General features: G+C 52.4%; 3 protein-coding genes and 2 non-coding genes across 12 annotated transcripts in view; 3 read left to right on the top strand and 2 right to left on the bottom strand.

Moving 5' to 3' along the window:
* LOC119564606 (tripartite motif-containing protein 10-like) overlaps positions 1–16,833 on the top strand; it is a 57,664-nt gene extending 40,831 nt beyond the window's left edge. Inside the window, exons 4-5 of one of the 3 annotated variants that reach the window (XM_043537546.1) lie at positions 4,273–4,359; positions 16,733–16,833. In XM_043537546.1, coding sequence (XP_043393481.1) covers positions 4,273–4,359; positions 16,733–16,744 — 99 coding nt within the window. In that variant the 3' untranslated portion in view covers positions 16,745–16,833. Of the gene's footprint in view, positions 1–4,272; positions 6,293–13,614; positions 15,657–16,732 lie in introns of those variants that run through there. The other 2 variants (XM_043537547.1, XM_043537544.1) reach the window with 2 other exon arrangements.
* The window catches only part of LOC102943236 (zinc finger protein 883), a 2,438,435-nt gene that overhangs the window by 1,787,281 nt on the left and 626,716 nt on the right, over positions 1–24,438 (bottom strand). The gene's annotated exons all lie outside the window — the stretch shown is intronic.
* LOC114020163 (zinc finger protein 501) overlaps positions 1–24,438 on the top strand; it is a 1,907,800-nt gene that overhangs the window by 1,290,645 nt on the left and 592,717 nt on the right. For 2 of the 5 annotated variants that reach the window (XM_043537383.1, XM_043537365.1), the window contains exon 1: positions 23,238–23,701. The exons of 1 other annotated variant lie outside the window; for it this stretch is intronic. In XM_043537383.1, the coding sequence (XP_043393318.1) occupies positions 23,484–23,701 (218 nt within the window). In that variant the 5' untranslated portion in view covers positions 23,238–23,483. Of the gene's footprint in view, positions 1–23,237; positions 23,702–24,438 lie in introns of those variants that run through there. 2 more of the 5 variants (XM_043537384.1, XM_043537386.1) reach the window with 2 other exon arrangements.
* Positions 3,024–3,095, bottom strand: TRNAM-CAU. Its single transcript has one exon. It is a non-coding gene; the product is annotated as a tRNA-Met (tRNA).
* Positions 8,997–9,068, top strand: TRNAM-CAU. Its single transcript has one exon. It is a non-coding gene; the product is annotated as a tRNA-Met (tRNA).

The following is a 24,438-nucleotide window of genomic DNA, read 5'->3' as shown; positions in this document are numbered from 1 at the left end:
GTTTTTGAATGTCTGCTTGGTACTTTTTTTAAAAAGCACAGAGGCTGAGCATATGTATTTGAAAGTTGTTCGTATAGTTAGAGGTTTTTAGTTTTTTTGTGCTTTAAAAAAAGACTTTTTATATTTGTTGTGACTTTTTAAAATGGGTAATGTATTTACATTTTTAACTTACTATTTTAGTGCACTTTTCACTCTTGCGACAGTTTGTAGTTGATTTTTACACTTTAAATTAATATTACCGCGATTAGCAGATAATTTTGTGAAAACAGCAATTCAGTCCCTTTTTTGCATAACTTGTACTTCAAGTATGAATAGGTTTTTTTATGAAATGTTTGCTCTAAGCATTTCTTACGCTGAAATTCTGCCTTAAAAGAATGTATATTTCCTGGAATGATTTTATACATTTAAGATAGAATCTTAATTTTTTCCCCAATACATTCCTGTTCATCCCTGGGATAATTAATTTCTGGGGAACATCTTCAGCAGAGCTAGAATTATTACTGAAAGGCGTTGCACCAGAGAGTAAAGGCACAGAGGCAGTGGACTGTGGGGAATAGAGTAAGTTTCATTACTAATGCTGCTCTTTTGAGGGGTCCTTTTAGAAAATAATTTAACTTACAAGCACTTAGAGACTTTAAGAAAGTCACTACTCACTGGAGCAATAGGTCTCGTTGGAACATATTTTAACTGACAAGCCCTTACAGCCTTTGTGAGAAAGGAACAGGATATAACTATGCTCAAACTTTCAAAAGTGAAAATTAAGTATCCTGGATCATCAGGGGAAAAAGAGGAAATACAAGTTAAAACATAATCAAAACCAAGCCTCTCAGTTTAGGTTGCTTCTTCTGACTTGGGTTGAGGAACATTGGATGAGTTGTGATGAGATACAATCTTGCCAAGTTGAGAGATGATTTTCTTTCTTCCCTCTCCCCCATTTTTAAAAAAAGTCCCCAAAGAAATAAACGTGGATGACACAATTTATTATTTTGTTTACTAATTAAATCCATGTCCCTAAGGCCAAATTTGACATAGGTAATTTTGTTCCACGTTTTCTCGTTCACCAAGCATGACTAATCTACTAGCTATTTATACTAATAAACCAGCCCCTGAGCACCCATGGAGTCGGCGCTTATGTCCCTGGACACAATATTTTAAAATTCAGAAAATATTATTTGTCAATAAATAAATGTGGAGGCTCCAGCATAGCAGTGAGGAACACAGGCTACTGGATGCACAGGGGTGGTATATCACCCTGTAGCCCCCTCTCCCCTTCTGGGACACAGACTCAGTGGTGAGGCTGCACCTCTCTGCCCAAAATGACTGCCCAGAACTGTTTAGGAGGGGTGCATGACCACTCTTGTGTCCTCCCTTTGCTTGGCCATCAGAAAGTCATTTTTCTGCCGGGAAGCAAAGAAATCTGTGGGGGACATGAATTCTGCGCGTGTGCATTGGCACCGAATTCCCCCAAGAATAAAGTTTGAATCTTGCAGATGGCTTGCAGAATATGAATCAGGCTGCCTCTGTCCAGGAAACACCACTCTGCTCTTCCAGGAAAAAAGACCCTGCTGCAAAAGAAATCCTGTGACTGGAATCATAGTTAAGGCTACGATTTAATCCTGGGTATTTTTAGTAAAAGTCATGGAGAGGTCATGGGCAAGAAACAAAAAATCATGACCTCCAACCTATGCCATAATTACCCCTGTTTGAATCTTGGTGGGGGGGAAGGTGGAGGGCCCCCAGCAACAGCTGCTGTGGGGGGGAAGCCCCGGGGGGCCCACTGTGCCGCTGGGGAGGGGGAAGCCCCAGGCGCCCACTGCCACTCTGGCCACTGCTGGGGGGGAATCCCTGGGGGCCGCTGCAGCTCTGGCTGCCCTGGGACAGCTGCCAGGAGCCACCGAGGTGTGGCTGCGCCTGCCACGCCCAGGACCGCTGCTCAGTTGGTCCCTGGGGACAGCCACATTGTCCGCCGCTTAGCAGTCCCCAGAGCCAGCGGCCCGGGGCCGTTCCAGTAGCGGCTGGTGTGGCTGTCCCCAGGCCACCTGAGGAGCTGGCCCTGGGTGATTTAAAAGGGCCCAGGGGCCCCCCGCCCCCACTACCAGCAGCGCAGGGGGGCGAAAGCGGCTTCCTGCCCATCCTCGCTCCGCACCAGTCACAGGAGTGTCTGGCACGTCCCTGCAGCCCCTGCGGGGGGGTGTCTCTCACACGCTGCCCACACCCTGAGCACCAACCAACGCTGCCATCGGAACTGCGGCAGGGGTGGTGTCTGCGGGTAGTGGGGCCTGGAGACCCCCCTGCCCGCCCCACCAAGGAGCTGATGCCAGATGGGGGTGCAGGTCACTTTCAGGAGCTGCCCAAGATAAGTGCCACACCCCAATCCTCTGCCCCAGGCCAGATCCCGCACCCCGCCCACACCCAAACTCCCTCCCAGAGCCCGCCACCGCCTCCCCCTGCCCCCCAACCCCCTGCCCCAGCCCAGAGCCCGCACCTCATGCACCCAAATTCCCTCCCAGAGCCTGCCAACACCCCCCCTGCACCCCAACACCCTGTCCCAGGCCCAGCACAGAGCCTGCACACAAACTCCATCCCAGGGTCTGCCCTCTGCTCCCCAACCCTCTGCCCCAGCCCAGAGCTTGCACCTCATGGACCCACACTCCCTGCCAGAGCCCGCACCCCCTCCTGCATCCCTGCCCCAGCCCGGAGCCCACACCCAGCACCCAAACTCCCTCCCAGAGCTCGCACCCCCTCCTGCACCCAAACTCCCTCCCAGAGCCTTAGGCGGGTGGGGGGCGGGCAGGACTTGGACCTGTTCTGGGCACCACCAAAAGTTCTATAAACCTGACAACCCTGAGCCAGAGCCCGTCATTGCACATCTCTCTCCTTACGGGAGGGGACTCTGTGCGCTAGGGAGCTGCTGGGGCTTTATTCCTTCCTTTAAGCGCTGTGGAAGGGCAAAGAGGGAGAGAATTTGTTCCTGTTTCCCCTGTGGGAGAAAGAAAGGCAGGCTGAATGGAATAAAACCAAGCTAGCAGAGGATGGTTTCGATCCATCGACCTCTGGGTTATGGGCCCAGCACGCTTCCGCTGCGCCACTCTGCTGCGTGGGGAAGTTTCCTACAGGAACTCTTCACAGTGCAGCTCACAAGCGGGGCACTGGAGAGCTGCGGCCATGGAATTTAGGCGCTTTCTAGGAAGGGGATTCTACATGTCTTGTGCCAAGGCTCCAAAGCTGAACTGAAATGCGAGCGCTGCACTCCCAGCCGGGGTCTCCTTAGTCTAATGATTCAGCAAAAACAGCCCCTTCCCCTTGCTTTTCTGGGGGTAAGATCCAGCCGGTCTCCTGCCCACCCCCCCCAGGCTGAGGAGGGGTTCCCCGATTCCCCGAGTGTCACAAACACCCTGCGAGGGGCCCGGTGGGGCAGGGCCAGGCCCGGGGAGGAGCCGCCCCTTCCTGCCCCCCCAGCCCAGGGAACCTTTGTGTGTTTGCAGCGGGGCCATGGCCGGGGCCGGGGGCAGCGCGGAGGCTGCTGCAGCCCTGCAGCCCGCGGGGCAGCTTGCTGGGGCTGGGGGCAGCGCGGAGCGGGGCAGGGCCCGGTTGGGCCGTGGGGGGCGGAGACACGCGTGGGGCCGACACGCTCCTGCCGGGAGGGGCCGGGCCCGGCTGCCTGGGTCGCCCCCTGCCTGGGTCCCGAGCTCCCCGCGGCCGGAGAGGGGCTGCCCGGGCCCGGTGGGGCGGAGCCCGGCAGCGGCTGGGCCGGGAGCTGCAGGAGGGGCTGGGAGCCCAGGAGGGGATGGGGGCAGCTGGGGGACGAGGGAGGAGAACCGGGGGTGGGGTCAGAGCAGGAGCTGTGGGGTGGGAGGAGTGTCTGGTGCTGGGGATGGTGGGGTGGCTTAGAGCTGGGAGTTTGGGGCCAGTCGATTTACGTGGTGGGGGGTCAGAGCTGGCGATTGGGGGATGCTTGGGGGGGCTCCATGTTCAGATCCCGCCCTGCGGGAGCATTGGGGCTTGGAGCTGGGGAAAGTGGGGGACTGTCTGAAGTTGGCTGCTTGGGATGTGAGTGAGGCCCCGGGGACGTGTGGAGCTGGGGGTTGGGCTGCACCCCGGTCACGGCAGCCTGGGGCCCTGCCGTGGCCGTTTCTCTGGAAAGCTGCTCCCTGTTTCACCGTCTCCTCTCAGTCTGAGTCCCCCTGACTCTGCAGGGCAGGACGGGCCCTGAAATCGGACAGCTGGGAGGCCGTTTGCAGCAGTTTCTAACCTTCTCTCCCCATCTTCCAGGAGCCCCCACGAGAGCATCGGGCCCCTCTGGGAAAAGAGAGAGAAGCAGCCAAAGCCGAGGAGCAGCAGCAAAGCGAGGAGCTGCTGGTAGGTGCCCAGGGCCCAGGTTCGCCTGGGATCCCGGTGCCCTGAGTGACGGTGAATGCAGGGCCCGGCCTGCCAGCCTCAGCCAGGGAACCGTCCCCACTGGAGCCCAGGGAGAGGGCAGGGTCCAACACGGGGGTTACATGATGCCCTTAGGATGCGGGAGGCTGCTGGGCAGGAGGGAGTCAGTCTGTGTGAGCCCAGAGACCCTGCCCATGGACTGTCTGCATGTCACAGTGACTGGGGAGCCTTTCTAGCTCCTAGGAGGGTTGGGGAGGAAGGAGATGAAATGTGGGCTGCAGAGATGTAGGATTTGGCTCAGTGCAAGTTGATGAAGTTCTGGGGGGAAGTGTCTTGTAACTCTCTCACACTCAGTATCACTCCGGAGGAAAACAGCCCCCTTCCCAGACACCCCTGTAGGGCCCCTGGCAGTTCTTCCCTTTCTTTCCCACCCTCCTTTCTCCATTTCTCTCTTGCTTCCTTGTCCTTGTGTCTCTCCTCTGTTCTTCCCTCCCTACAGCAACCCCCTATTCCAGAGATTCTCTAACTTTTGTACTGGTGACCCCTTTCACATAGCAAGCCTTTGAGTGCGACCCGTTATAAATTAAAAACACTTTTAAATATATTTAACACCATTATAAATGCTGGAGGCAAAGTGGAGTTTTGGGTGCAGGCTGACAGCTCACCACCACCCATGTAATAACCTGAGAGGTCCCGACCCCCAGATTGAGAACCATTGTCCTATTCCCACCAAGCAAAGGCTTCACTCCCGCCCCGTCCCCGTTCCAGCTGCTCAGGTGATCAGCCAGGGAACGTTGAATGTTGACATCAAAGTGTCGTCACTTCAGTTGACACTCTGATGACATTAACAGGGGACAGGAGAATTCACACTCTCTGAGCTACGGCTTCGGGCTTCTGGCAGTCCCAGCAAGGCAACACTGTCTCCGTTTACACTGGGGAGATGCTAAGGGCCAGGAACTCACTTTAAAAAATGTGAAAGCTGAATTTCTGCACCCTCTGAATACGTGATGTGGCCACATCGGTTCAGGAGACAGGCCAGGTCGGTCCCATCGGCCCTGTGTCTAGCAGCCCTGCTGTGACCTCTTTAGCGATCAGACTGTGAACGGCTCTTCTCCTACCTGAGTCAGCCACTAGGGGAGACAGAATCACATGCTCCAAGGGCAGGGGGAAGCTTCCTATTCAGTGCAGTTATCAAACCTAATGGCCCATAAGGGGGAGCAAAATGGAGCCCAGGACGTACCTGCCCCAGTGCTCCCAGCACCCTAAAGAGGGAGAGAAAGAGAAGGCACTTGGGGGGGGTTTCCCTGGGTGGGGAGGCCTCCTGCTCTGCAGGGGTCACCACTGAAGCCTCGGGTAGTAGGGGAATTTCAGGTTGACATTCCCAGAGCAGCTGCTACCCCCTACCAGGGACTTTCCCCTATGCAGCCCCAGCAATCCCTGCTGGCAGGTCGCCACTGTGGAAACCTTCGCCGCTGGCACTTTACAGGCAGAAGATATTTCTCTGCACTGAGAGTCTAATTATACCAGTGCTGAGAGACTCAGAAAGCTCCTCGCCCCACTAAACCCATTAATCGGGTAGCAGGGGAGACTTAGGCCTGGCTCGGGATCTCAGCATGGTGCGGGCGGGGATTTCACCCTACAAGTGCAAATGCAGACAGAGAGAAGATCTTGGGGCTGCGGCATCCAGGACTCCCAGGACCCATTTTCTGCCTCTCGGTTGCCATCTCTTTCTGCAACAGGGAGAGGGTGGCTCGGTAACAGGGGAACATAAAACATAAGAACAGACAGACTGGGTCAGACCAATGGTCCATCTAGCTGAGTATCCTCTCTTCTGACAGTGGCCAAGGCCAGGTGACTCAGAGGCAATGAACAGAACAGGTCATCATCAAGTGATCCATCCCCTGTCGCCCATTCCCAGCTTCTGGCAAACAGAGGCTAAGGACACCATCCCTGCCCATCCTGGCTAATAGCCACTGATGGATCTATCGTCCATGAACTTATCTAGTTCTTTTTTGAACCCTGTTAGTGTCTTGGCCGTCCAACATCCTCTGGCAAGGAGTTCCAGAGGTTGACTGTGTGTAGTGTGAAAAAATACTTCCCTTTCTTTGTTTTAAACTTGCTGCCTATTCATTTCACTGGGTGACCCCTAGTACGTGTGTTATAGGAGGGAGAAAAGAACACTTCCTTATTTACTTTTGCCACACAAGTCATGACTTTATAGACCTCTACCATACCCCCCCTTCGTCGTCTCTTTTCCAAGCTGATCAGTCTCAGGCTTTGTCTGCACTGGCACTTCTCTCCTGCCAACAAACAGCAGTTACACTGCGCGCCTTTTAGCAGCACGGCTGGAGCGGCATTGCCGTGTCACTAAAACTGCATAGTGTAGCCACAGCCTCAGTCTTATTAATCTCTCCTCCTACGGAAGCTGTTCCCTACCCTTCATCGTTTTGTTGCTTTTTTTCTGAACCTTTTCCAATTCCAATATATTTTTGTTGAGATGGGGCGACCACATCTGCACACAGTATTCAAGATGTGGACGTACCATGGACTTATACCGAGGCAATATGATATTTTCGGTCGTATTATCGCTCCCTTTCTCAATGATTCCCAACATTCTGTTCACATATTTGACCGACGCTGCACGCTGAGTGGATGTTTCCAGGGAACTATCCACAATGACTCCAAGATCTCTTTCTTGAGTGGTAACTGCTAATTTAGACCCCATCATTTTCGGTGTATTTGATATGAGTATTTGATATGACCTTTTCCAATGTGCGTTACTTTGCATTTATCAACATTGAAATTCATCTGCTTGGTAACTGGGGAAAATCATAAACGCGCCTCGGGGCGGGTGACAGAGTTATTTACCAGAACACAAGATCTCCTGCGGTCAGTGATGGGAAGTTCATTTATCCCAGGAAGAGAGGAGGGATAAGGGCCGCGGTGAGCTGTACATCACCAACAGGAGGGACACTTCCCCCCAAAACCTCATGAACTTGCACTGAGCCAAATCCTACATCTCTGCAGCCCACATTTCATCTCCTTCCTCCCCAACTCTCCTAGGAGCTAGAAAGGATCCCCGGTCACTGTGACATGCAGACAGTCCGTGGGCAGGGTCTCTGGGCTTACACAGACTGACTCTCTCCTGTCCAGCAGCCTCCCGCACCCTAAGGGCATCATGTCACCCCCGTGTCAGACCCTGCCCTCTCCCTGGGCTCCAGTGGGGACGGTTCCCTGGCTGAGGCTGGCAGGCCGGGTCCTGCATTCACCGTCACTCAGGGCACCGGGATCCCAGGCAAACCTGGGCCCTGGGCACCTACCAGCAGCTCCTCGCTTTGGCTGCTTCTCTCTCTTTTCCCAGAGGGGCCCGAGGCTCTCGTGGGGGCTCCTGGAAGATGGGGAGAGAGGGTTAGAAACCGCTGCAAACAGCCTCCCAGCTGTCTGATTTCAGGGCCCGTCCTGCCCTGCAGAGTCAGGGGGACTCAGACTGAGAGGAGAGGGTGAAACAGGGAGCGGCTTTTCCAGAGAAACGGCCACGGCAGAGCCCCAGGCTGCCGTCACCGGGGTGCAGCCCAACCCCCAGCTCCCCACGTCCCCGGGGCCTCACTCACATCCCAAGCAGCCAACTTCAGACAGTCCCCCACTTTCCCCAGCTTCAAGCCCCAATGCTCCCGCAGGGCCAGATCTGAACATGGAGCCCCCCCAAGCATCCCCCAATCCCCAGCTCTGAGCCCCTCCCATAAATCGACTGGCCCCAAACTCCCAGCTCTAAGCCACCCCACCATCCCCAGCACCAGACACTCCTCCCACCCCACAGCTCCGGCTCTGACCCCACCCCCCGTTCTCCTCCCTCGTCCCCCAGCTGCCCCCATCCCCTCCTGGGCTCCCAGCCCCTCCTGCAGCTCCCGGCCCAGCCGCTGCCGGGCTCCCCCCCACCGGCCCCGCAGCAGGGGCTGCTCCGCCCCAGCCGACCCGGGACACTCGCCCCCCACAGCCCCGGGCAGCCCCTCTCCGGTCGCGGGGAGCTCGGGACCCGGGCAGGGGGCGAACCAGGCAGCCAGGCTCGGCCCCTCCCCACAGGAGCCTGTCGGCCCCACGCGTGTCTCCGCCCCCCGTGGCCCACCCGGGTCCTGCCCCGCTCCGCGCTGCCCCCAGCCCCACCGCGCTGCCCCGCGGGCTGCAGGGCTGCAGCAGCCTCCACGCTGCCCCCGGCCCCGGCCATGGCCCCGCTGCAAACACACAAAGGTTCCCCGGGCTGGGGGGGGCAGGAAGGGGCGGCTCCTCCCCAGGCCTGGCCCTGCCCCACCGGGCCCCTCGCAGGGTGTTTGTGACACTCGGGGAATCGGGGAACCTCTCCTCAGCCTGGGGGGTGGGCAGGAGACCGGCTGGATCTTACCCCCAGAAAAGCAAGGGGAAGGGGCTGTTTTTGCTGAATCATTAGACTAAGGAGACCCCGGCTGGGAGTGCAGCGCTCGCATTTCAGTTCAGCTTTGGCGACTTGGCACGAGACATGTAGAATCCCCTTCCTAGAAAGCGCCTAAATCCCCTGGCTGCAGCTCTCCAGTGCCCGGCTTGTGAGCTGCACTGTGAAGAGTTCCTGTAGGAAACTTCCCCCATGCAGCAGAGTGGCGCAGCGGAAGCGTGCTGGGCCCATAACCCAGAGGTCGATGGATCAAAACCATCCTCTGCTAGCTTGGTTTTATTCCATTCAGCCTGCCTTTCTTTCTCCCACATGGGAAACAGGAACAAATTCTCTCCCTCTGTACCCTTCCACAGCGCTTAAAGAAAGGAATAAAGCCCCAGCAGCTCCCTAGCGCACAGAGTCCCCTCCCGTAAGGAGAGAGATGTGCAACGACGGGCTCTGGCTCAGGGTTGTCAGGTTTATAGAACTTTTGGTGGTGCCCAGAACAGGTCCAAGTCCTGCCCGCCCCCCACCCGCCTAAGGCTCTGGGAGGGAGTTTGGGTGCAGGAGGGGGTGCAAGCTCTGGGAGGGAGTTTGGGTGCTGGGTGTGGGCTCTGCGCTGGGGCAGGGATGCAGGAGGGGGTGCGGGCTCTGGCAGCGAGTGTGGGTCCATGAGGTGCGGGCTCTGGGCTGGGGCAGAGGGTTGGGGAGCAGAGGGCAGACCCTGGATGGAGTTTGTGTGCAGGCTCTGGGCTGGGCCTGGGACAGGGTGTTGGGGTGCAGGGGGGGTGTTGGCAGGCTCTGGGAGGGAATTTGGGTGCATGAGGTGCGGGCTCTGGGCTGGGGCAGGGGGTTGGGGGGCAGGGGGAGGCGGTGGCGGGCTCTGGGAGGGAGTTTGGGTGTGGGCGGGGTGCGGGTTCTGGCCTGGGGCAGAGGATTGGGGTGTGGCACTTATCTTGGGCAGCTCCTGAAAGTGACCTGCACCAACATCTGGCATCAGCTCCTAGGTGGGGCGGGCACGGGGGTCTCCGGGCGCCACTACCCGCAGGCACCACCCCTGCCGCAGTTCTGATGGCAGCGTTGGTTGGCGCTCAGGGTGTGGGCAGCGTGTGAGAGACACCCCCCCGCAGGGGCTGCAGGGACGTGCCAGAAACTCCTGTGACTGGTGCGGAGCAAGGATGGGCAGGAAGCCTCTTTCGCCCCCCTGAACTGCTGGTAATGGTGGCGGGGGGCCCCCGGGCCCTTTTAAATCACCCAGGGCCAGCTCCTCAGGTGGCCTGGGGACAGCCACACCACCCGCTGCTGGAACGGCCCCGGGCCGCTGGCTCTGGGGACTGCTAAGCGGCGGACAATGTGGCTGTCCCCAGGGACCAACTGAGCAGCGGTCCTGGGGGTGGCAGGCGCAGCCACACCTCGGTGGCTCCTGGCAGCTGTCCCAAGGCAGCCAGAGCTGCAGCGGCCCCCAGAGATTCCCCCTCAGCAGTGGCCAGAGTGACAGTGGGCGCCTGGGGCTTCCCCCTCCCCAGCGGCACAGTGGGCTCCCGGGGCCTTTCCCCCCACAGCAGCTGTTGCTGTGGGCCCTCCACCTTCCCCCCACCAAGATTCAAACAGGGGTAATTATGGTATAGGTTGGAGGTCATGATTTTTTGTTTCTTGCCCATGACCTGTCCATGACTTTTACTAAAAATACCCAGGATTAAATCGTAGCCTTAACTATGATTCCAGTCACAGGATTTCTTTTGCAGCAGGGTCTTTTTTCCTGGAAGAGCAGGGTGCTATTCCCTGGACAGAGGCAGCCTGATTCATATTCTGCAAGCCATCTGCAAGATTCAAACTTTATTCTTGGGGGAATTCGGTGCCAATGCACACGCGCAGAATACATGTCCCCCACAGATTTCTTTGCTTCCCTGCAGAAAAATGACTTTCTGATGGGGAAGCAAAGGGAGGACACAAGAGTGGTCATGCACCCCTCCTGAACAGTTCTGGGCAGTCATTTTGGGCAGAGAGGTGCAGCCTCACCACCGAGTCTGTGTCCCAGAAGGGGAGAGGGGGCGACAGGGTGATATACCACCCCTGTGCATCCAGTAGCCTGTGCTCCTCACTGCCATGCTGGAGCCTCCACATTTATTTATTGACAAATAAAATTTTCTGAATTTTAAAATATTGTGTGCAGGGACATAAGCGCCGACTCCATGGGTGCTCAGGGGCTGGTTTATTAGTATAAATAGCTAGTATATTAGTCATGCTTGGTGAACGAGAAAACGTGGGAACAAAATTACCTATGTCAAATTTGGCCTGAGCGACATGGATTTAATTAGTAAACAAAATAATAAATTGTGTCATCCACGTTTATTTCTTTGGGGACTTTTTTTAAAAATGGGGGAGAGGGAAGAAAGAAAACCATCTCTCAACTTGGCAAGATTGTATCTCATCACAACTCATCCAATGTTCCTCAACCCAAGTCAGAAGAAGCAACCTAAACTGAGAGGCTTGGTTTTGATTATGTTTTAACTTGTATTTCCTCTTTTTCCCCTGATGATCCAGGATACTTAATTTTCACTTTTTAAATTTTGAGCATAGTTATATCCTGTTCCTTTCTCACAAAGGCTGTAAGGGCTTGTCAGTTAAAATATGTTCCAACGAGACCTATTGCTCCAGTGAGTAGTGACTTTCTTAAAGTCTCTAAGTGCTTGTAAGTTAAATTATTTTCTAAAAGGACCCCTCAAAAGAGCAGCATTAGTAATGAAACTTACTCTGTTCCCCACAGTCCACTGCCTCTGTGCCTTTACTCTCTGCTGCAACGCCTTTCAATAATTCTAGCTCTGCTGAAGATGTTCCCCAGAAATTAATTATCCCAGGGATGAACAGGAATGTATTGGGGAAAAAATTAAGATTCTATCTTAAATGTATAAAATCATTCCAGGAAATATACATTCTTTTAAGGCAGAATTTCAGCATAAGAAATGCTTAGAGCAAACATTTCATAAATAAACCTATTCATACTTGAAGTACAAGTTATGCAAAAAAGGGACTGAATTGCTGTTTTCACAAAATTATCTGCTAATCGCGGTTTTATTAATTTAAAGTGTAAAAATCAACTACAACCTGTCCCAAGAGTGAAAAGTGCACTAAAATAGTAAGTTAAAAATGTAAATACATTACCCATTTTAAAAAGTCACAACAAATACAAAAAGTCTTTTTTTAAAGCACAAAAAAGCTAAAAACCTCTAACTATACGAACAACTTTCAAATACATATGCTCAGCCTCTGTGCTTTTTAAAAAAAGTACCAAGCAGACATTCAAAAACAGGAAAAATTGTCAAAATCTCAGTGGTCTTAAAATAAAAAAAAGCTTTAAAATCACACGGTGTAAACTTAATTAAAAAAACCACTCTTGCAGTATTACTGCAATTAAAAATGTCAAAATAAAATTACTAAAATTAATTTAGGCCGTAAAAAAATGCAATAATTAAAAAAAGCAAAAGCAAAAATAGAGTACTGAAAAAACCCTGTGAAAAACTTTAAATGCTTATGTGACGTTCATGAGCTAAAATATTGAAGAGACAAGTCAGTTGAAAACACAGTGGTGCAGGAACAAAGTAACATCGCTTCACGTTATTCCACAGCTTCCAAGGGCTGGAGGCTGCAATCCCCTGTCGCTAACATGGTTATTGCTCTGAATTCTCCCCCGGCCCACCAGTGAGAGACACGTACCTGTGTCGCTCCCCAGCTCCCGTCGCTGCATCTCTAGGGGAAGGAGAGGACGGGAGAGGTGAGAATTCAGGCTCTCGCATTCCTGGGGAGGTTCCCATTGGTTATTAATGGAACCGCTGTTAACTACGGGATGGTGACACAGACCGAGGCCGATAACGCAGCCGCTGCAGACAGAGCCAGTCCCACAGGGCTACTCCCATGGGGAAGGGCGACCCGCTGAGCTGGGTTCTGCGAGACGGAGCCCAGGATCAGTGAATCACTAGAGTCTCCGACTCCTCCCCAGGGCCAGGGTCGCTCTAACCAGAGGAGACGCCACCCCCAGACTCCAATTCCCCTTTGAATCCCAGCAGCACCTCCTGCAGCATGGTACTTTTCAGAGAGAAATCGCTGAGTCTCTTCTCCAGCTCCACAAACCCCGGCTCCGGCTTCCAAAAAGTCCCATCCTCCCTGCTAGGGAAAGGAGGGGTGAGAAATAGGCCTGATCCCCAGACCCTGAGCCCAGCAACCCCCAAACTCCAGGAAACCTGGATCTGAGCTTTGTAGCCCGAGATGGTCATTCTCACGGCGAGTCACCTGCCCTCAACCCTGTGCTCTCCAGAGAGATGGGAAGTGGGGAGACACCAGAGCAAGGAACGGAGACATTGTTCAGGAGTTTTCTCAGGGACGCTCTGGTTCTGTGGGGTGCTGAGCCACCTCCCACGCTGGTTTACTGCAGTAACAAGGGGCACCAGCACTGGAATTATGTGGAACAGGAGGAGACACAGACCAAAGTGTGGGCAGGTCCTACATGCTGACAGTGGCCACAGACACAGCCCAGGTCTTCAGCGGGGAATGAAACTGGGTCCTTTAATGCCAAACCCCCTGAGCCCTTCAGCTGAAGCAGTAACCCTGTGGTATCCAGCTCATTTGGCAGAGAGGGCCATATTGCACTGTCCATTATGGTCAGTGGCCCAGGGCATCAGTTTAGACCTCCGTGCCTTGCTCCATTCACAGCAGAACACCCACTGCTCTCCATGGCACACCCACATACAAAAACAAGGGGAAAATCTGCCCCTCGTGTAGGAAATATAATTTTAGTTCTTAGTATTTTGCTAAGTCTGGGAGTGGCAGGAGCTGCGAGGGTTTCTGGAGGAGCAGGAGCAGCGGCTGCTGTCCCAGCTGGAAGAGCTAGAGAGAGCCATTGTCCAGAGAAGGGATGAGGGCATCTGCAGACTGTCCTGGGAGATTTCCCTGCTCAGTGAGAGGGGAGGAGAGAAGGGGCAGCAGCCGCTGAGCCAACCCCTGCAGGTCAGACTGTCATCGCAATGATCATACGCAGCGTTCCTATGGGAGATCCTCAGCCTTAGACCCCAAAGCACTTTACAAAGTGGGGTCGGGGCATTATCGCTATGGGACAAATGGAGAAAGTGAGAGAGAGGGAGGGGCAGAGCCCTGGTCACGGTCACATAGTGAGTCTGGCAGCGGCACCAGGGATGGGTCCTGGGAGTCCTGGATGCTGCAGCCCCAAGACCGTCTCCAGCCCTTGGAAGCTGTGGAATAACGTGAAGCGATGTTACTTTGTTCCTGCACCACTGTATTTTCAACTGACTTGTCTCTTCAATATTTTAGCTCATGAACATGACATAAGCATTTAAAGTTTTTCACAGGGTTTTTTTAGTACTATTTTTTTGCTTTTGCTTTTTTTAATTATTGCATTTTTTTACGGCCTACATTAATTTTAGTAATTTTATTTTGACATTTTTAATTGCAGTAATACTGCAAGAGTGGTTTTTTTAATTAAGTTTACACCGTCTGATTTTAAAGCTTTTTTTTATTTTAGGACCACTGAGATTTTGACAATTTTTCCTGTTTTTGAATGTCTGCTTGGTACTTTTTTTAAAAAGCACAGAGGCTGAGCATATGTATTTGAAAGTTGTTCGTATAGTTAGAGGTTTTTAGTTTTTTTGTGCTTTAAAAAAAGACTTTTTGTATTTGTTGTGACTTTTTAAAATGGGTAATGTATTTACCTTTTTAACTTACTATTTTAGCGCACTTTTCACTCTTGGGACAGGTTGTAGTTGATTTTTACACTTTAAATTAATAAAACCGCGATTAGCAGATAATTTTGTGAAAACAGCAATTCAGTCACTTTTTTGCATAACTTGTACTTCAAGTATGAATAGGTATTTTTATGAAATGTTTCCTCTAAGCATTTCTTATGCTGAAATTCTGCCTTAAAAGAATGTATATTCCCTGGAATGATTTTATACATTTAAGATAGAATCTTAATTTTTCCCCCAATACATTCCTGTTCATCCCTGGGATAATTAATTTCTGGGGAACATCTTCAGCAGAGCTAGAATTATTGAAAGGCGTTGCAGCAGAGAGTAAAGGCACAGAGGCAGTGGACTGTGGGGAACAGAGTAAGTTTCATTACTAATGCTGCTCTTTTGAGGGGTCCTTTTAGAAAATAATTTAACTTACAAGCACTTAGAGACTTTAAGAAAGTCACTACTCACTGGAGCAATGGGTCTCGTTGGAACATATTTTACAGCCTTTGTGAGAAAGGAACAGGATATAACTATGCTCAAACTTTCAAAAGTGAAAATTAAGTATCCTGGATCATCAGGGGAAAAAGAGGAAATACAAGTTAAAACATAATCTAAACCAAGCCTCTCAGTTTAAGTTGCTTCTTCTGACTTGGGTTGAGGAACATTGGATGAGTTGTGATGAGATACAATCTTGCCAAGTTGAGAGATGATTTTCTTTCTTCCCTCTCCCCCATTTTAAAAAAAAGTCCCCAAAGAAATAAACGTGGATGACACAATTTATTATTTTGTTTACTAATTAAATCCATGTCCCTAAGGCCAAATTTGACATAGGTAATTTTGTTCCCACGTTTTCTTGTTCACCAAGCATGATCTTAGTTCTGTCCCTGAACGCCATCATTAGCCCCCTTTTGTTTGGACTAATTGAATTTTCCGTATTTGGTCTTCTTGCACCTGTGCATCGCATTCATTGCTGAAAATAATGTAACCTACTTTTCATCAACTTGTTGCTATAGGGTATTGTAAGATCTTATGAACTTTCGTATTCTTTTTACAGTGAAGTCAGGCAGAGAATTCAAAACATGGGTGTTATTGGAATTAACAGTTCCCAAAGGTGGTCCATATATGCCATAGCACTTGGCTCGTTCATGTTTTGTCCAGATACAGTATAGCACTCTTCCCATTTGCAGTCAATGATGTTACAAAATAATGATCCTGGCTGGTGTTTCTCAGCTGGTAGTTTGCAACCCCTGGGGGCTCAGGAAATGCAGGCACGAGGCTGTGAGATGTTGAGCGTTTCACTGTGATCTAAAGCAAAGAAAATCTCACTCCTGCACTCCCTTGTTCATTGTGGTCAAGTGTTCTCTGTCAGCCTCTTGAAATATACAAGTTATATAGAGACTCAGCACGGACACATGTTTTATCCTTACTTTTTTAGTAAATGTTTGGGGGTCAGAAACAATGTGACTTCCAATAACTGATACTTATTTCAGTTGTGAAATTAGGCAGTTTGCAGCTGTAGAGACTGAAACCCCTTCGGTGGTTAGTAGAGATGGGGACGAGGCAGAAAGTTTGGATCTAAACCTGCATTTAGTGCTGTCAGTGATTGCAGGAGAGCAAAGAAACCTAGGGATCGTTGGTCACTAAGTCTCCCAGGCAGAGGGAGGGGAGAGGGTGAAAGAGAAGACAGAAAATGAAGGAGAAAGTTGTGGGTGGGAAGGTCACAAGCTCCCAAACCTGCCCGCATCCAGGCTTAGAGTCATAAAGTTTAAGGCCAGAAGGGACCATTGGATCATCTGGTCTGACCTCCTGTCTGGCTGTGAAGCATGAGGCTGAGGAATGTAATACATAAAGTAGAAGTGAGCCCCACTTAATGGTCCACTATTTGTCTCTATTGACAATGCCTTCCAGCTTAATACCACCAGCAAACTTCATTCCATTTACTGAACCAGCACTGGGCAGACTTTGTCCTGTCCCTGCCTCTGCCTGGTCCCCACAGTTAGGGGAGTTGCCCTCAGGGTTTTAAAACTAGCACAGTGGATTTAGTGCTGGGGGGAGGGGTTGGGTCTGGGCTGTGATAAAGTGATGGAATGTTTTCCCAGCATGCGAGTCAGAAACATCTTGTGCAGGGAAAGGGCCGGGGCAAATCATGATGTGACAGGAACTAAAGGCCCTTCTGAAATCTTCCCTGTCACCCTTCTCACCCCGACAGGCAGCAGAGTAACGCCCACTTTTGGCTCCAGATGAGGTTCAACAAGGACAAATGCAGAGTCCTGCACTTAGGATGGAAGAATCCCATGCACCGCTACAGACCAGGGACTGAATGGCTCGGCAGCAGTTCTGCAGAAAAGGACCTAGGGGTTACAGTGGACGAGAAGCTGGATATGAGTCAACAGTGTGCCCTTGTTGCCAAGAAGACCCAATGGCATTTTGGGCTGTATATGTAGGGGCATTACCAGGAGATCGAGGGACGTGATCGTTCCCCTCTATTCAACATTGGTGAGGCCTCATCTGGAGTACTGTGTCCAGTTTTGGGCCCCACACTACAAGAAGGATGTGGAAAAATTGGAAAAAGTCCAGCAGAGGGCAACAAAAATGATTAGGGGACACATGACTTATGAGGAGAGGCTGAGGGAGCTGGGATTGTTTAGTCTGCGGAAGAGAAGAATGAGGGGGGATTTGATAGCTGCTTTCAACTACCTGAAAGGGGGTTCCAAAGAGGATGGCTCTAGACTGTTCAGTGGTAGCAGATGATAGAACAAGGAGTAATGGTCTCAAGTTGCAGTGGGGGAGGTTTAGGTTGGATATTAGGAAAAACTTTTTCACTAGGAGGGTGGTGAAAGACTGGAATGCGTTAGCTAGGGAGGTGGTGGAATCTCCTTCCTTAGAAGTTTTTAAGGTCAGGCTTGACAAAGCCCTGGCTGGGATGATTTAGTTGGGGACTGGTCCTGCTTTGAGCAGGGGGTTGGACTAGAGGACCTCCTGAGGTCCCTTCCAACCCTGATAGTCTATGATTCTATGTTTCATCTGTAATCCTGGGTGAGATTCAATGTTCTCCTGCTGGAACTCATTTGCAAATTGGATACTATTAATTTAGGCTTAAATAGAGACTGGGAGTGGCTAAGTCATTATGCAAGGTAGCCTATTTCCCCTTGTTTTTTCCTCCCCCCCCCCCCCCCGCAGACGTTCTGGTTAAACTTGGATTTATGCTGGAAGTGGCCCACCTTGATTGTCATGCACAGTGTGGGGAGAGTGGTCAGTTTGGATGAGCTATTGCCAGCAGGAGAGTGAGTTTGTGGGGGGGGGGGGGTGAGAAAACCTGGATTTGTGCTGGAAATGGCCCACCTTGATTATCATGCACATTGTAGGGGGAGTGGTCACTTCGGATGAGCTATTACCAGCAGGAGAGTGAGTTTGTGTGAGTATGGGGGTGGGGGAGTGAGAAAACCTGGATTTGTGCTGGAAATGGCCCACTTTGATTTTCATGCAGGTTGTAAGGAGAGTGGTCACTTTGGATAGGCTATTACCAGCAGGAGAGTGAGTTTGTGTGTGTGGTTTTTGGAGGGGGGTGAGGGGGTGAGAGAACCTGGATTTCTGCAGGAAATGGCCCACCTTGATTATCATACGCATTGTGAAGACAGTGGTCACTTTGGATGGGCTATTACCAGCAAGAGAGTGAGTTTGTTTGTGGGAGGGCGGAGGGTGAGAAAACCTGGATTTGTGCTGGAAATGGCCCAACTTGATGATCACTTTAGATAAGCTCTTACCAGCAGGAGAGTGGGGTGGGAGGAGGTATTGTTTCATGGTGTCTGTGTATATAATGTCTTCTGCGATTTCCACAGTATGCATCCGATGAAGTGAGCTGTAGCTCACGAAAGCTCGTGGTCAAATAAATTGGTTAGTCTCTAAGGTGCCACAAGTCCTCCTTTTCTTTTCACAGTCAAAAGAGTCCCACCGCCACCCTGCTCAGAGCAGCCAGGAAACACCAGGGTGAGGGGATGGAGAGAGAGCTCCTCCTCTCTCTCAGCAGATCCATCACACACCTACTAACCACAGACTGATACAGGAGATGGAGCCCTTAGCAAGGTCCAGGGAGAGCTCCTTGGGAGGAAGCCGAACACCCTGCTCATTGTGAGGAACTGGATATAAAGGGAGAGGAATCTCCCCAAACCTGACTGGTGGGTGCCCCCTTCATATCTCACGGTAGCTGCTGGTTAGTCGGGTCAGGCTCTAGCACTATGAGTCTGGTGAGTTTTCCCAGCTCCATATAGGTGAGTTATTTTCTGTTCAATAAATTAGAGCATTTCCACCTCCGAACCTCATGGGTCTGTTCCTAGAATCTAGGCCACTTATTAAACAACTGCCAGAAGCTTTACCACCCCCTGGCCTCCTCCCTTTCTCCACCCTGTGCATTTCCTGCCCTGTTCCAACCTCCAAACCAGACAGTGTAAAGCTTCCCATCTCCAGTGTATTTGCTGTCCCTCTCCCTCCTGCAGGAGCCCCCCGATAATCCCTACCTGAACTGGCTCCTCTGCAGCCATTTCTCACCCATCCCATGGGAGGATGGGATGAGCTGGAGCGAAACAGGGATGCCATTCTGCGGACTGACAGGGCGAGAAGGGCAGTTGTGGAGGTTTCAGAACAGGCTTCAGTTAATTTCATATCATGATTCCCCCAGGCTCTTTCCCTGCAGACAGACATCCTAGATTCTGCCATGCTAGGAAAATGCTTGATCTCTTTATTACCTTTCAGAGTAACAGCCGTGTTAGTCTGTATTTGCAAAAAGAAAAGGAGTACTTGTGGCACCTTAGAGACTAACCAATTTATTTGAGCATAAGCTTTCATGAGCTACAGCTCACGTCATCGGATGCATACTGTGGAAAATACAAAAGATGTTTTTATACACACAAACCATGAAAAAATGGGTGATTATCACTAGAAAAGGTTTTCTCTCTCCCCACCCCACCCTCCTGCTGGTAACAGCTTATGTAAAGTGATCACTCTCCTTACAATGTGTATGATAATCAAGGTGGGCCATTTCCAGCACAATTACAGGTTTTCTCCCCCCCTCCCACAAACCCACTCTCCTGCTGGTAATAGCTTATCACTCTCCTTATCATACACATCGTAAGGAGAAAGAAAAGGAGTACTTGTGGCACCTTAGAGACTAACCAATTTATTTGAGCATAAGCTTTCGTGAGCTACAGCTTACTTCATCGGATGCATACTGTGGAAAGTGTCGAAGATCTTTTTATACACACAAAGCATGAAAAAATACCTCCCTCCCACCCCATTCTCCTGCTGGTAATAGCTTATCTAAAGTGATCACTCTCCTGACAATGTGTATGATAATCAAGGTGGGCCATTTCCAGCACAAATTCAGGTTTTCTCCCCCTCCACCCCCCACATACACAAACCCACTCTCCTGCTGGTAATAGCTTATCTAAAGTGACCACTCTCCTTACAATGTGTATGATAATCAAGGTGGGCCATTTCCAGCACAAATCCAGGGTTTAACAAGAATGTCTGGGGGGGGAGGGGTAGGAAAAAAACAAGGGAAAATAGGTTACCTTGCATGATGACTTACCACTCCCAGTCTCTATTCAAGCCTAAGTTAATCGTATCCAATTTGCAAATGAATTCCAATTCAACAGTCTCTCGCTATTACCAGCAGGAGAGTGGGATTGTGTGTGGGGGGGAGAAAACCTGGATTTGTGCTGGAAATGGCCCAACTTGATTATCATACACATTGTAAGGCGAGTGATCACTTTAGATAAGCTATTACCAGCAGGAGAGTGGGGTGGGGGGAGGTATTTTTTCATGCGTTGTGTGTATAAAAAGATCTTCTACACTTTCCACAGTATGTATCCGATGAAGTAAGCTGTAGCTCACGAAAGCTTATGCTCAAATAAATTGGTTAGTCTCTAAGGTGCCACAAGTACTCCTTTTCTTTCTCCTTACGATGTGTATGATAAGGAGAGTGATAAGCTATTACCAACAGGAGAGTGGGTTTGGGGGGGGGGGGGGAGAAAACCTGGATTTTTGCTGGAAATGGCCCACCTTGATTATCAAACACATTGTAAGGAGAGTGATCACTTTACATAAGCTATTACCAGCAGGAGAGTGGGTTTGTCAGGGGGGAGGGGGGAGAAAACCTGGATTTGTGCTGGAAATGGCCCACCTTGATTATCATACACATTGTAAGGAGAGTGATCACTTTAGATAAGCTATTACCAGCAGGAGAGTGGGGTGGGGAGAGAGAAAACCTTTTGTAGTGATAATCACCAATTTTTTCATGGTTTGTGTGTATAAAAACGTCTTTTGTATTTTCCACAGTATGCATCCAATGACGTGAGCTGTAGCTCATGAAAGCTTATGCTCAGATAAATTGGTTAGTCTCTAAGGTACCACAAGTACTCCTTTTCTTTATTACCTTGTAGACCTGGCCACTCCTACCAGGCTAAGCCCACAGAGACATTTTAAAACTCCCTTCTCCCTCCCCCTGCCCCATGACAAAGTCTCTGAACACAATGCTAGAAAAAAAAAAGCAGAACCAAAGGAATCACTTTCGATGATTCCATCTGACACTGATACAATGGCAGCCACACCGCAGCAGGAGGGACATGGAGTCAGGAACTGCATTTCCCTCTGTCTGATCCTCATCTTGTCCACAGGAAAGTGATTCTACCCAGGGTGAAGTAATACATCTGTCTGGACAGATCAGAGATCTGAAAACCTCTGTCTAAACTCTTCTCTCCCACGGCCCCTTTTAGTCTCTATATCTCCTTTTCCCTGTCCTCTCTCCCTGCCTGTCTGGTAGGAAAGTCCCATTCCTTGGTTGTTTGCTCCCCATGGTGGGATTTGCTCCTGCAATTGCTAATGGGAGGAGAAATGGGCGGGGGGGGGGGTCTGTTTGTGTAGAGTGATTTTAGTGCCAGATTGGCCCAGCATTTTCCCTTGGTTTCTTTTAGTTACCTGGAGTCTCTGACTCAGAATTTAGTATTAACAGGGACCAGGGCTGCCCTATGGGGCTAGTACCAGCTGGAGAAAGTCATCACCTGGGCCAGGCAGAGAAGAAGCTTTCATTAATGTCACCACTTCCCAGCACAGAACCCCCGCTGGGGGAGCAGCAGCTGCTAAGACTGGTCTCCCAGATCACAATGGAGGCTGCAGTGTCTGACCCAGGAAGCTGAACCCCAATATCCTGAGCAGAGAAGGACAGAGCGTTTGAGCAGCCTTCCCTCCTTTAGCTCTCTGGGGAGAGCAGCGAATGAGAGCACCTCCTCAGAGGGAGGAATTGCTAATTTAATTTGCCCCACTGTACATCTGGAGTCACTCCTTGTCTGTCCTTGCAGTGCCTCGGGATTAACAATGGTCTCAATGAAACCAGATTTCAGAAAGAATGAGTCCAGAATGCTGTGGAAGAGATCATTGTGTGGCAGTGCTAACCCCCTTCCCACCTCCCTCACCCCCCCAGATCTAGGACAAGGACTGGGGGGCATGAATTTTCCCAAGGGAACGGGAAGTTCCTGCAGTTTTCAAGAGGGGAGAAAAGCAAAATGTGTGATTTCACCTCATGGTGTTTGATGAGTGGATAGAAGGTTATTACGAGCACTGGGGGTGGCCAGGGAAGGCGAAGCAGTGCTTGGAGTCAGGATACTGGCACCAGCTGATCAGGGAGAAGGAGCATGGCTAGTAGCAGCCCCCAGACACCCCCGGTACCCAGACCCCCAGCCAGGGTCCCAACAGATATTCCCTGGGACCCAGCCCCAGAGTCCCTGGCCAGGGAGCCCAGATACCCCACAGAGCTCCACCAGCCAAGGAAGCCCCACCAGACCTGCCCTGACAGGTTGGGAATCCCAAAGGTTTCCCCCCACAAGGACAAATCGCTGCAGATAAAACGGGTGGGAAAATCCCCGCACATCGGAGGAGATTTTAAATGGACATTTGAGAATTAGGGAGAGACCGGGGGGGATGAGGAGAGACGAGAGAGCGGATCATTTGAGGGGAAAGGGGGGGATCGCCCCGGAGTTTGCAGCCACGTGTGAGATGCGGAGAGAGAAAAGGGGCAGAACCGGAGGGAATTTGTATCGGGGCTGAGAGGCAAGTGGCACAAACAGGGACAGGATCCAAGTAACTCCCCCCCTTCCCCCGCCCGCCACTTCTCCCCCGGGAATTCAACCCCCCCCCGACCTTCTCCCCCCCCCGCAACTCCGGCTTCTCCCCCCCCGCCCGACACCCCCCAGGGGACCCCCCCGCCGGGCCCCAGTCTCTGCCCCCCCATCCCAGCGGGGCCGGGGGCAGATCCTGGCGGCGGCTCCGCTGGGCTGAGGCAGCTCCGAGGCTTCTCCCCGGTTCCCGGGGGCAGAGAGTCGCTTTCCTGCCCCCCCCCCGGGGTCTCTCACTCACCGGGGGGCTCCGGCTGGGGGCGGGCAGAGCCCGGGGCTGCCCAGGGGGCTGGTCCCGGCTGCAGAAACCCCCCCCCCCCCGGCTGGGCACGGGGGGGTTAATGACGGGCCCCCCAGCAGGGACCCCGGGGGGAGCAGCAGCTGCCCCGCCCCCGGGCCGGGCCCGAGCCCCGCCCCCAGGAGCTGCCCCGCCCCCGGGCCGTGCCCGAGCCCCGCCCTCAGGCTCTGGGTTTCCTTCTGCCGACACCTGCCTCTCGGCCCCGCCCCCCAGCTGCTCCAGCCCCGGCCCCTGCAAACCCCGCTGGGCCTCGCACTGAGCATGCGCAATAACAGCTACTGAAACCCTCCCTTACCTGTGCCGGGGAGGGCGGAAGCGGCCCCGGGGCAGGCTGGGAGATGTAGTTCCTGACTCTCTCGGGACGGAAGAGACGTTCTGGGGGGGCGGAGGAACCCGGCTGCGAAGGCGCGGGGCGCTGCGGCTCTACCTGGCTCGTGCGGGGCCGTTGGAGCCTCTCCCAGAGGCGGAGGAGCGTTTTGTGTCTCCCGGCTCTGGGCATGCGCAGGTGGGGGTGGAGGGGGAGAGTCGGGCATGCGCAGAGGCAGAGCTCACTTGCCGCTGCGCCCCGAGGCTGCGGGGCCGGGCTGCGCCGAAGGGTCTGTGCCGGGGAGACCTTCATTCCCCCCCCGTGCCCGGCCCGGGCCCCGCTCCCGCCGGAGCCGCCCTGGGGCCGCCCCGGGCCCTGCCCGCCCCGCTGCGGAGCTGCAGCCTCCAGGTACCGGAGCGAGCCCCGGGGCCGGGCGGTGACTCTGCCCCAGTGTCCGGGGGGGGGCAGCCCCCCCGGGGTCCCTGCGTGGGGCCGGGCGGGGGGGAGACCTGGGGAAAGGGGCGGGGGGAAAATGTCGGCGCAGCCCGGGCATGGCCGGGGGCGGGGGAGAAGAGCCGGGGCCCCCCGAGGGGCGGGGAGGGAAAGGGGGGGCTGAGATCCCCTCGGGTTTACCGCTGCCCCCGCTCCCGCCCTGCCCCCTTTCTCTCCCGGCAGCGACGGGCAGCAGCCCGGGTGACCCCCCCCCGTCCCCCACCTCCCTGAGAAGGACAGGGGGACTTGTGGCCCCTTAGAGGCTAACAGATTTATTTGAGCATAAGCTGAGCTGCAGCTCGCTTCATCGGATGCATGCAGTGGAAAATACAGTGCGGAGATTTATATACACACAGAGAACGTGAAACAATGGGTGTCACACCGTGCACGCTGTAACCCGAGCGATCAGGAAAGGTGAGCGATTACCAGCAGGGGGTGGTGGGGGGGAACCTTTTGTAGCGATAATCAAGGTGGGCCATTTCCAGCCGTTGACAAGAACCGTAGGAGGGGAAATGAACATGGGGAAAATAGTTTTACTTTGTGTAATGACCCATCCACTCCCAGTTTCTATTCAAGCCTAAGTTAATTGTATCCAGTTTGCAGATTAATTCCAATTCAGCAGTCTCTTTTTTTGGAGTCTGTTTTTGCAGTTT

The sequence above is a fragment of the Chelonia mydas genome, chromosome 28 (genome assembly GCF_015237465.2).
Source record: "Chelonia mydas isolate rCheMyd1 chromosome 28, rCheMyd1.pri.v2, whole genome shotgun sequence".
Taxonomy (NCBI): domain Eukaryota; kingdom Metazoa; phylum Chordata; order Testudines; family Cheloniidae; genus Chelonia; species Chelonia mydas.
This window is presented reverse-complemented; position numbering and strand designations above follow the sequence as displayed.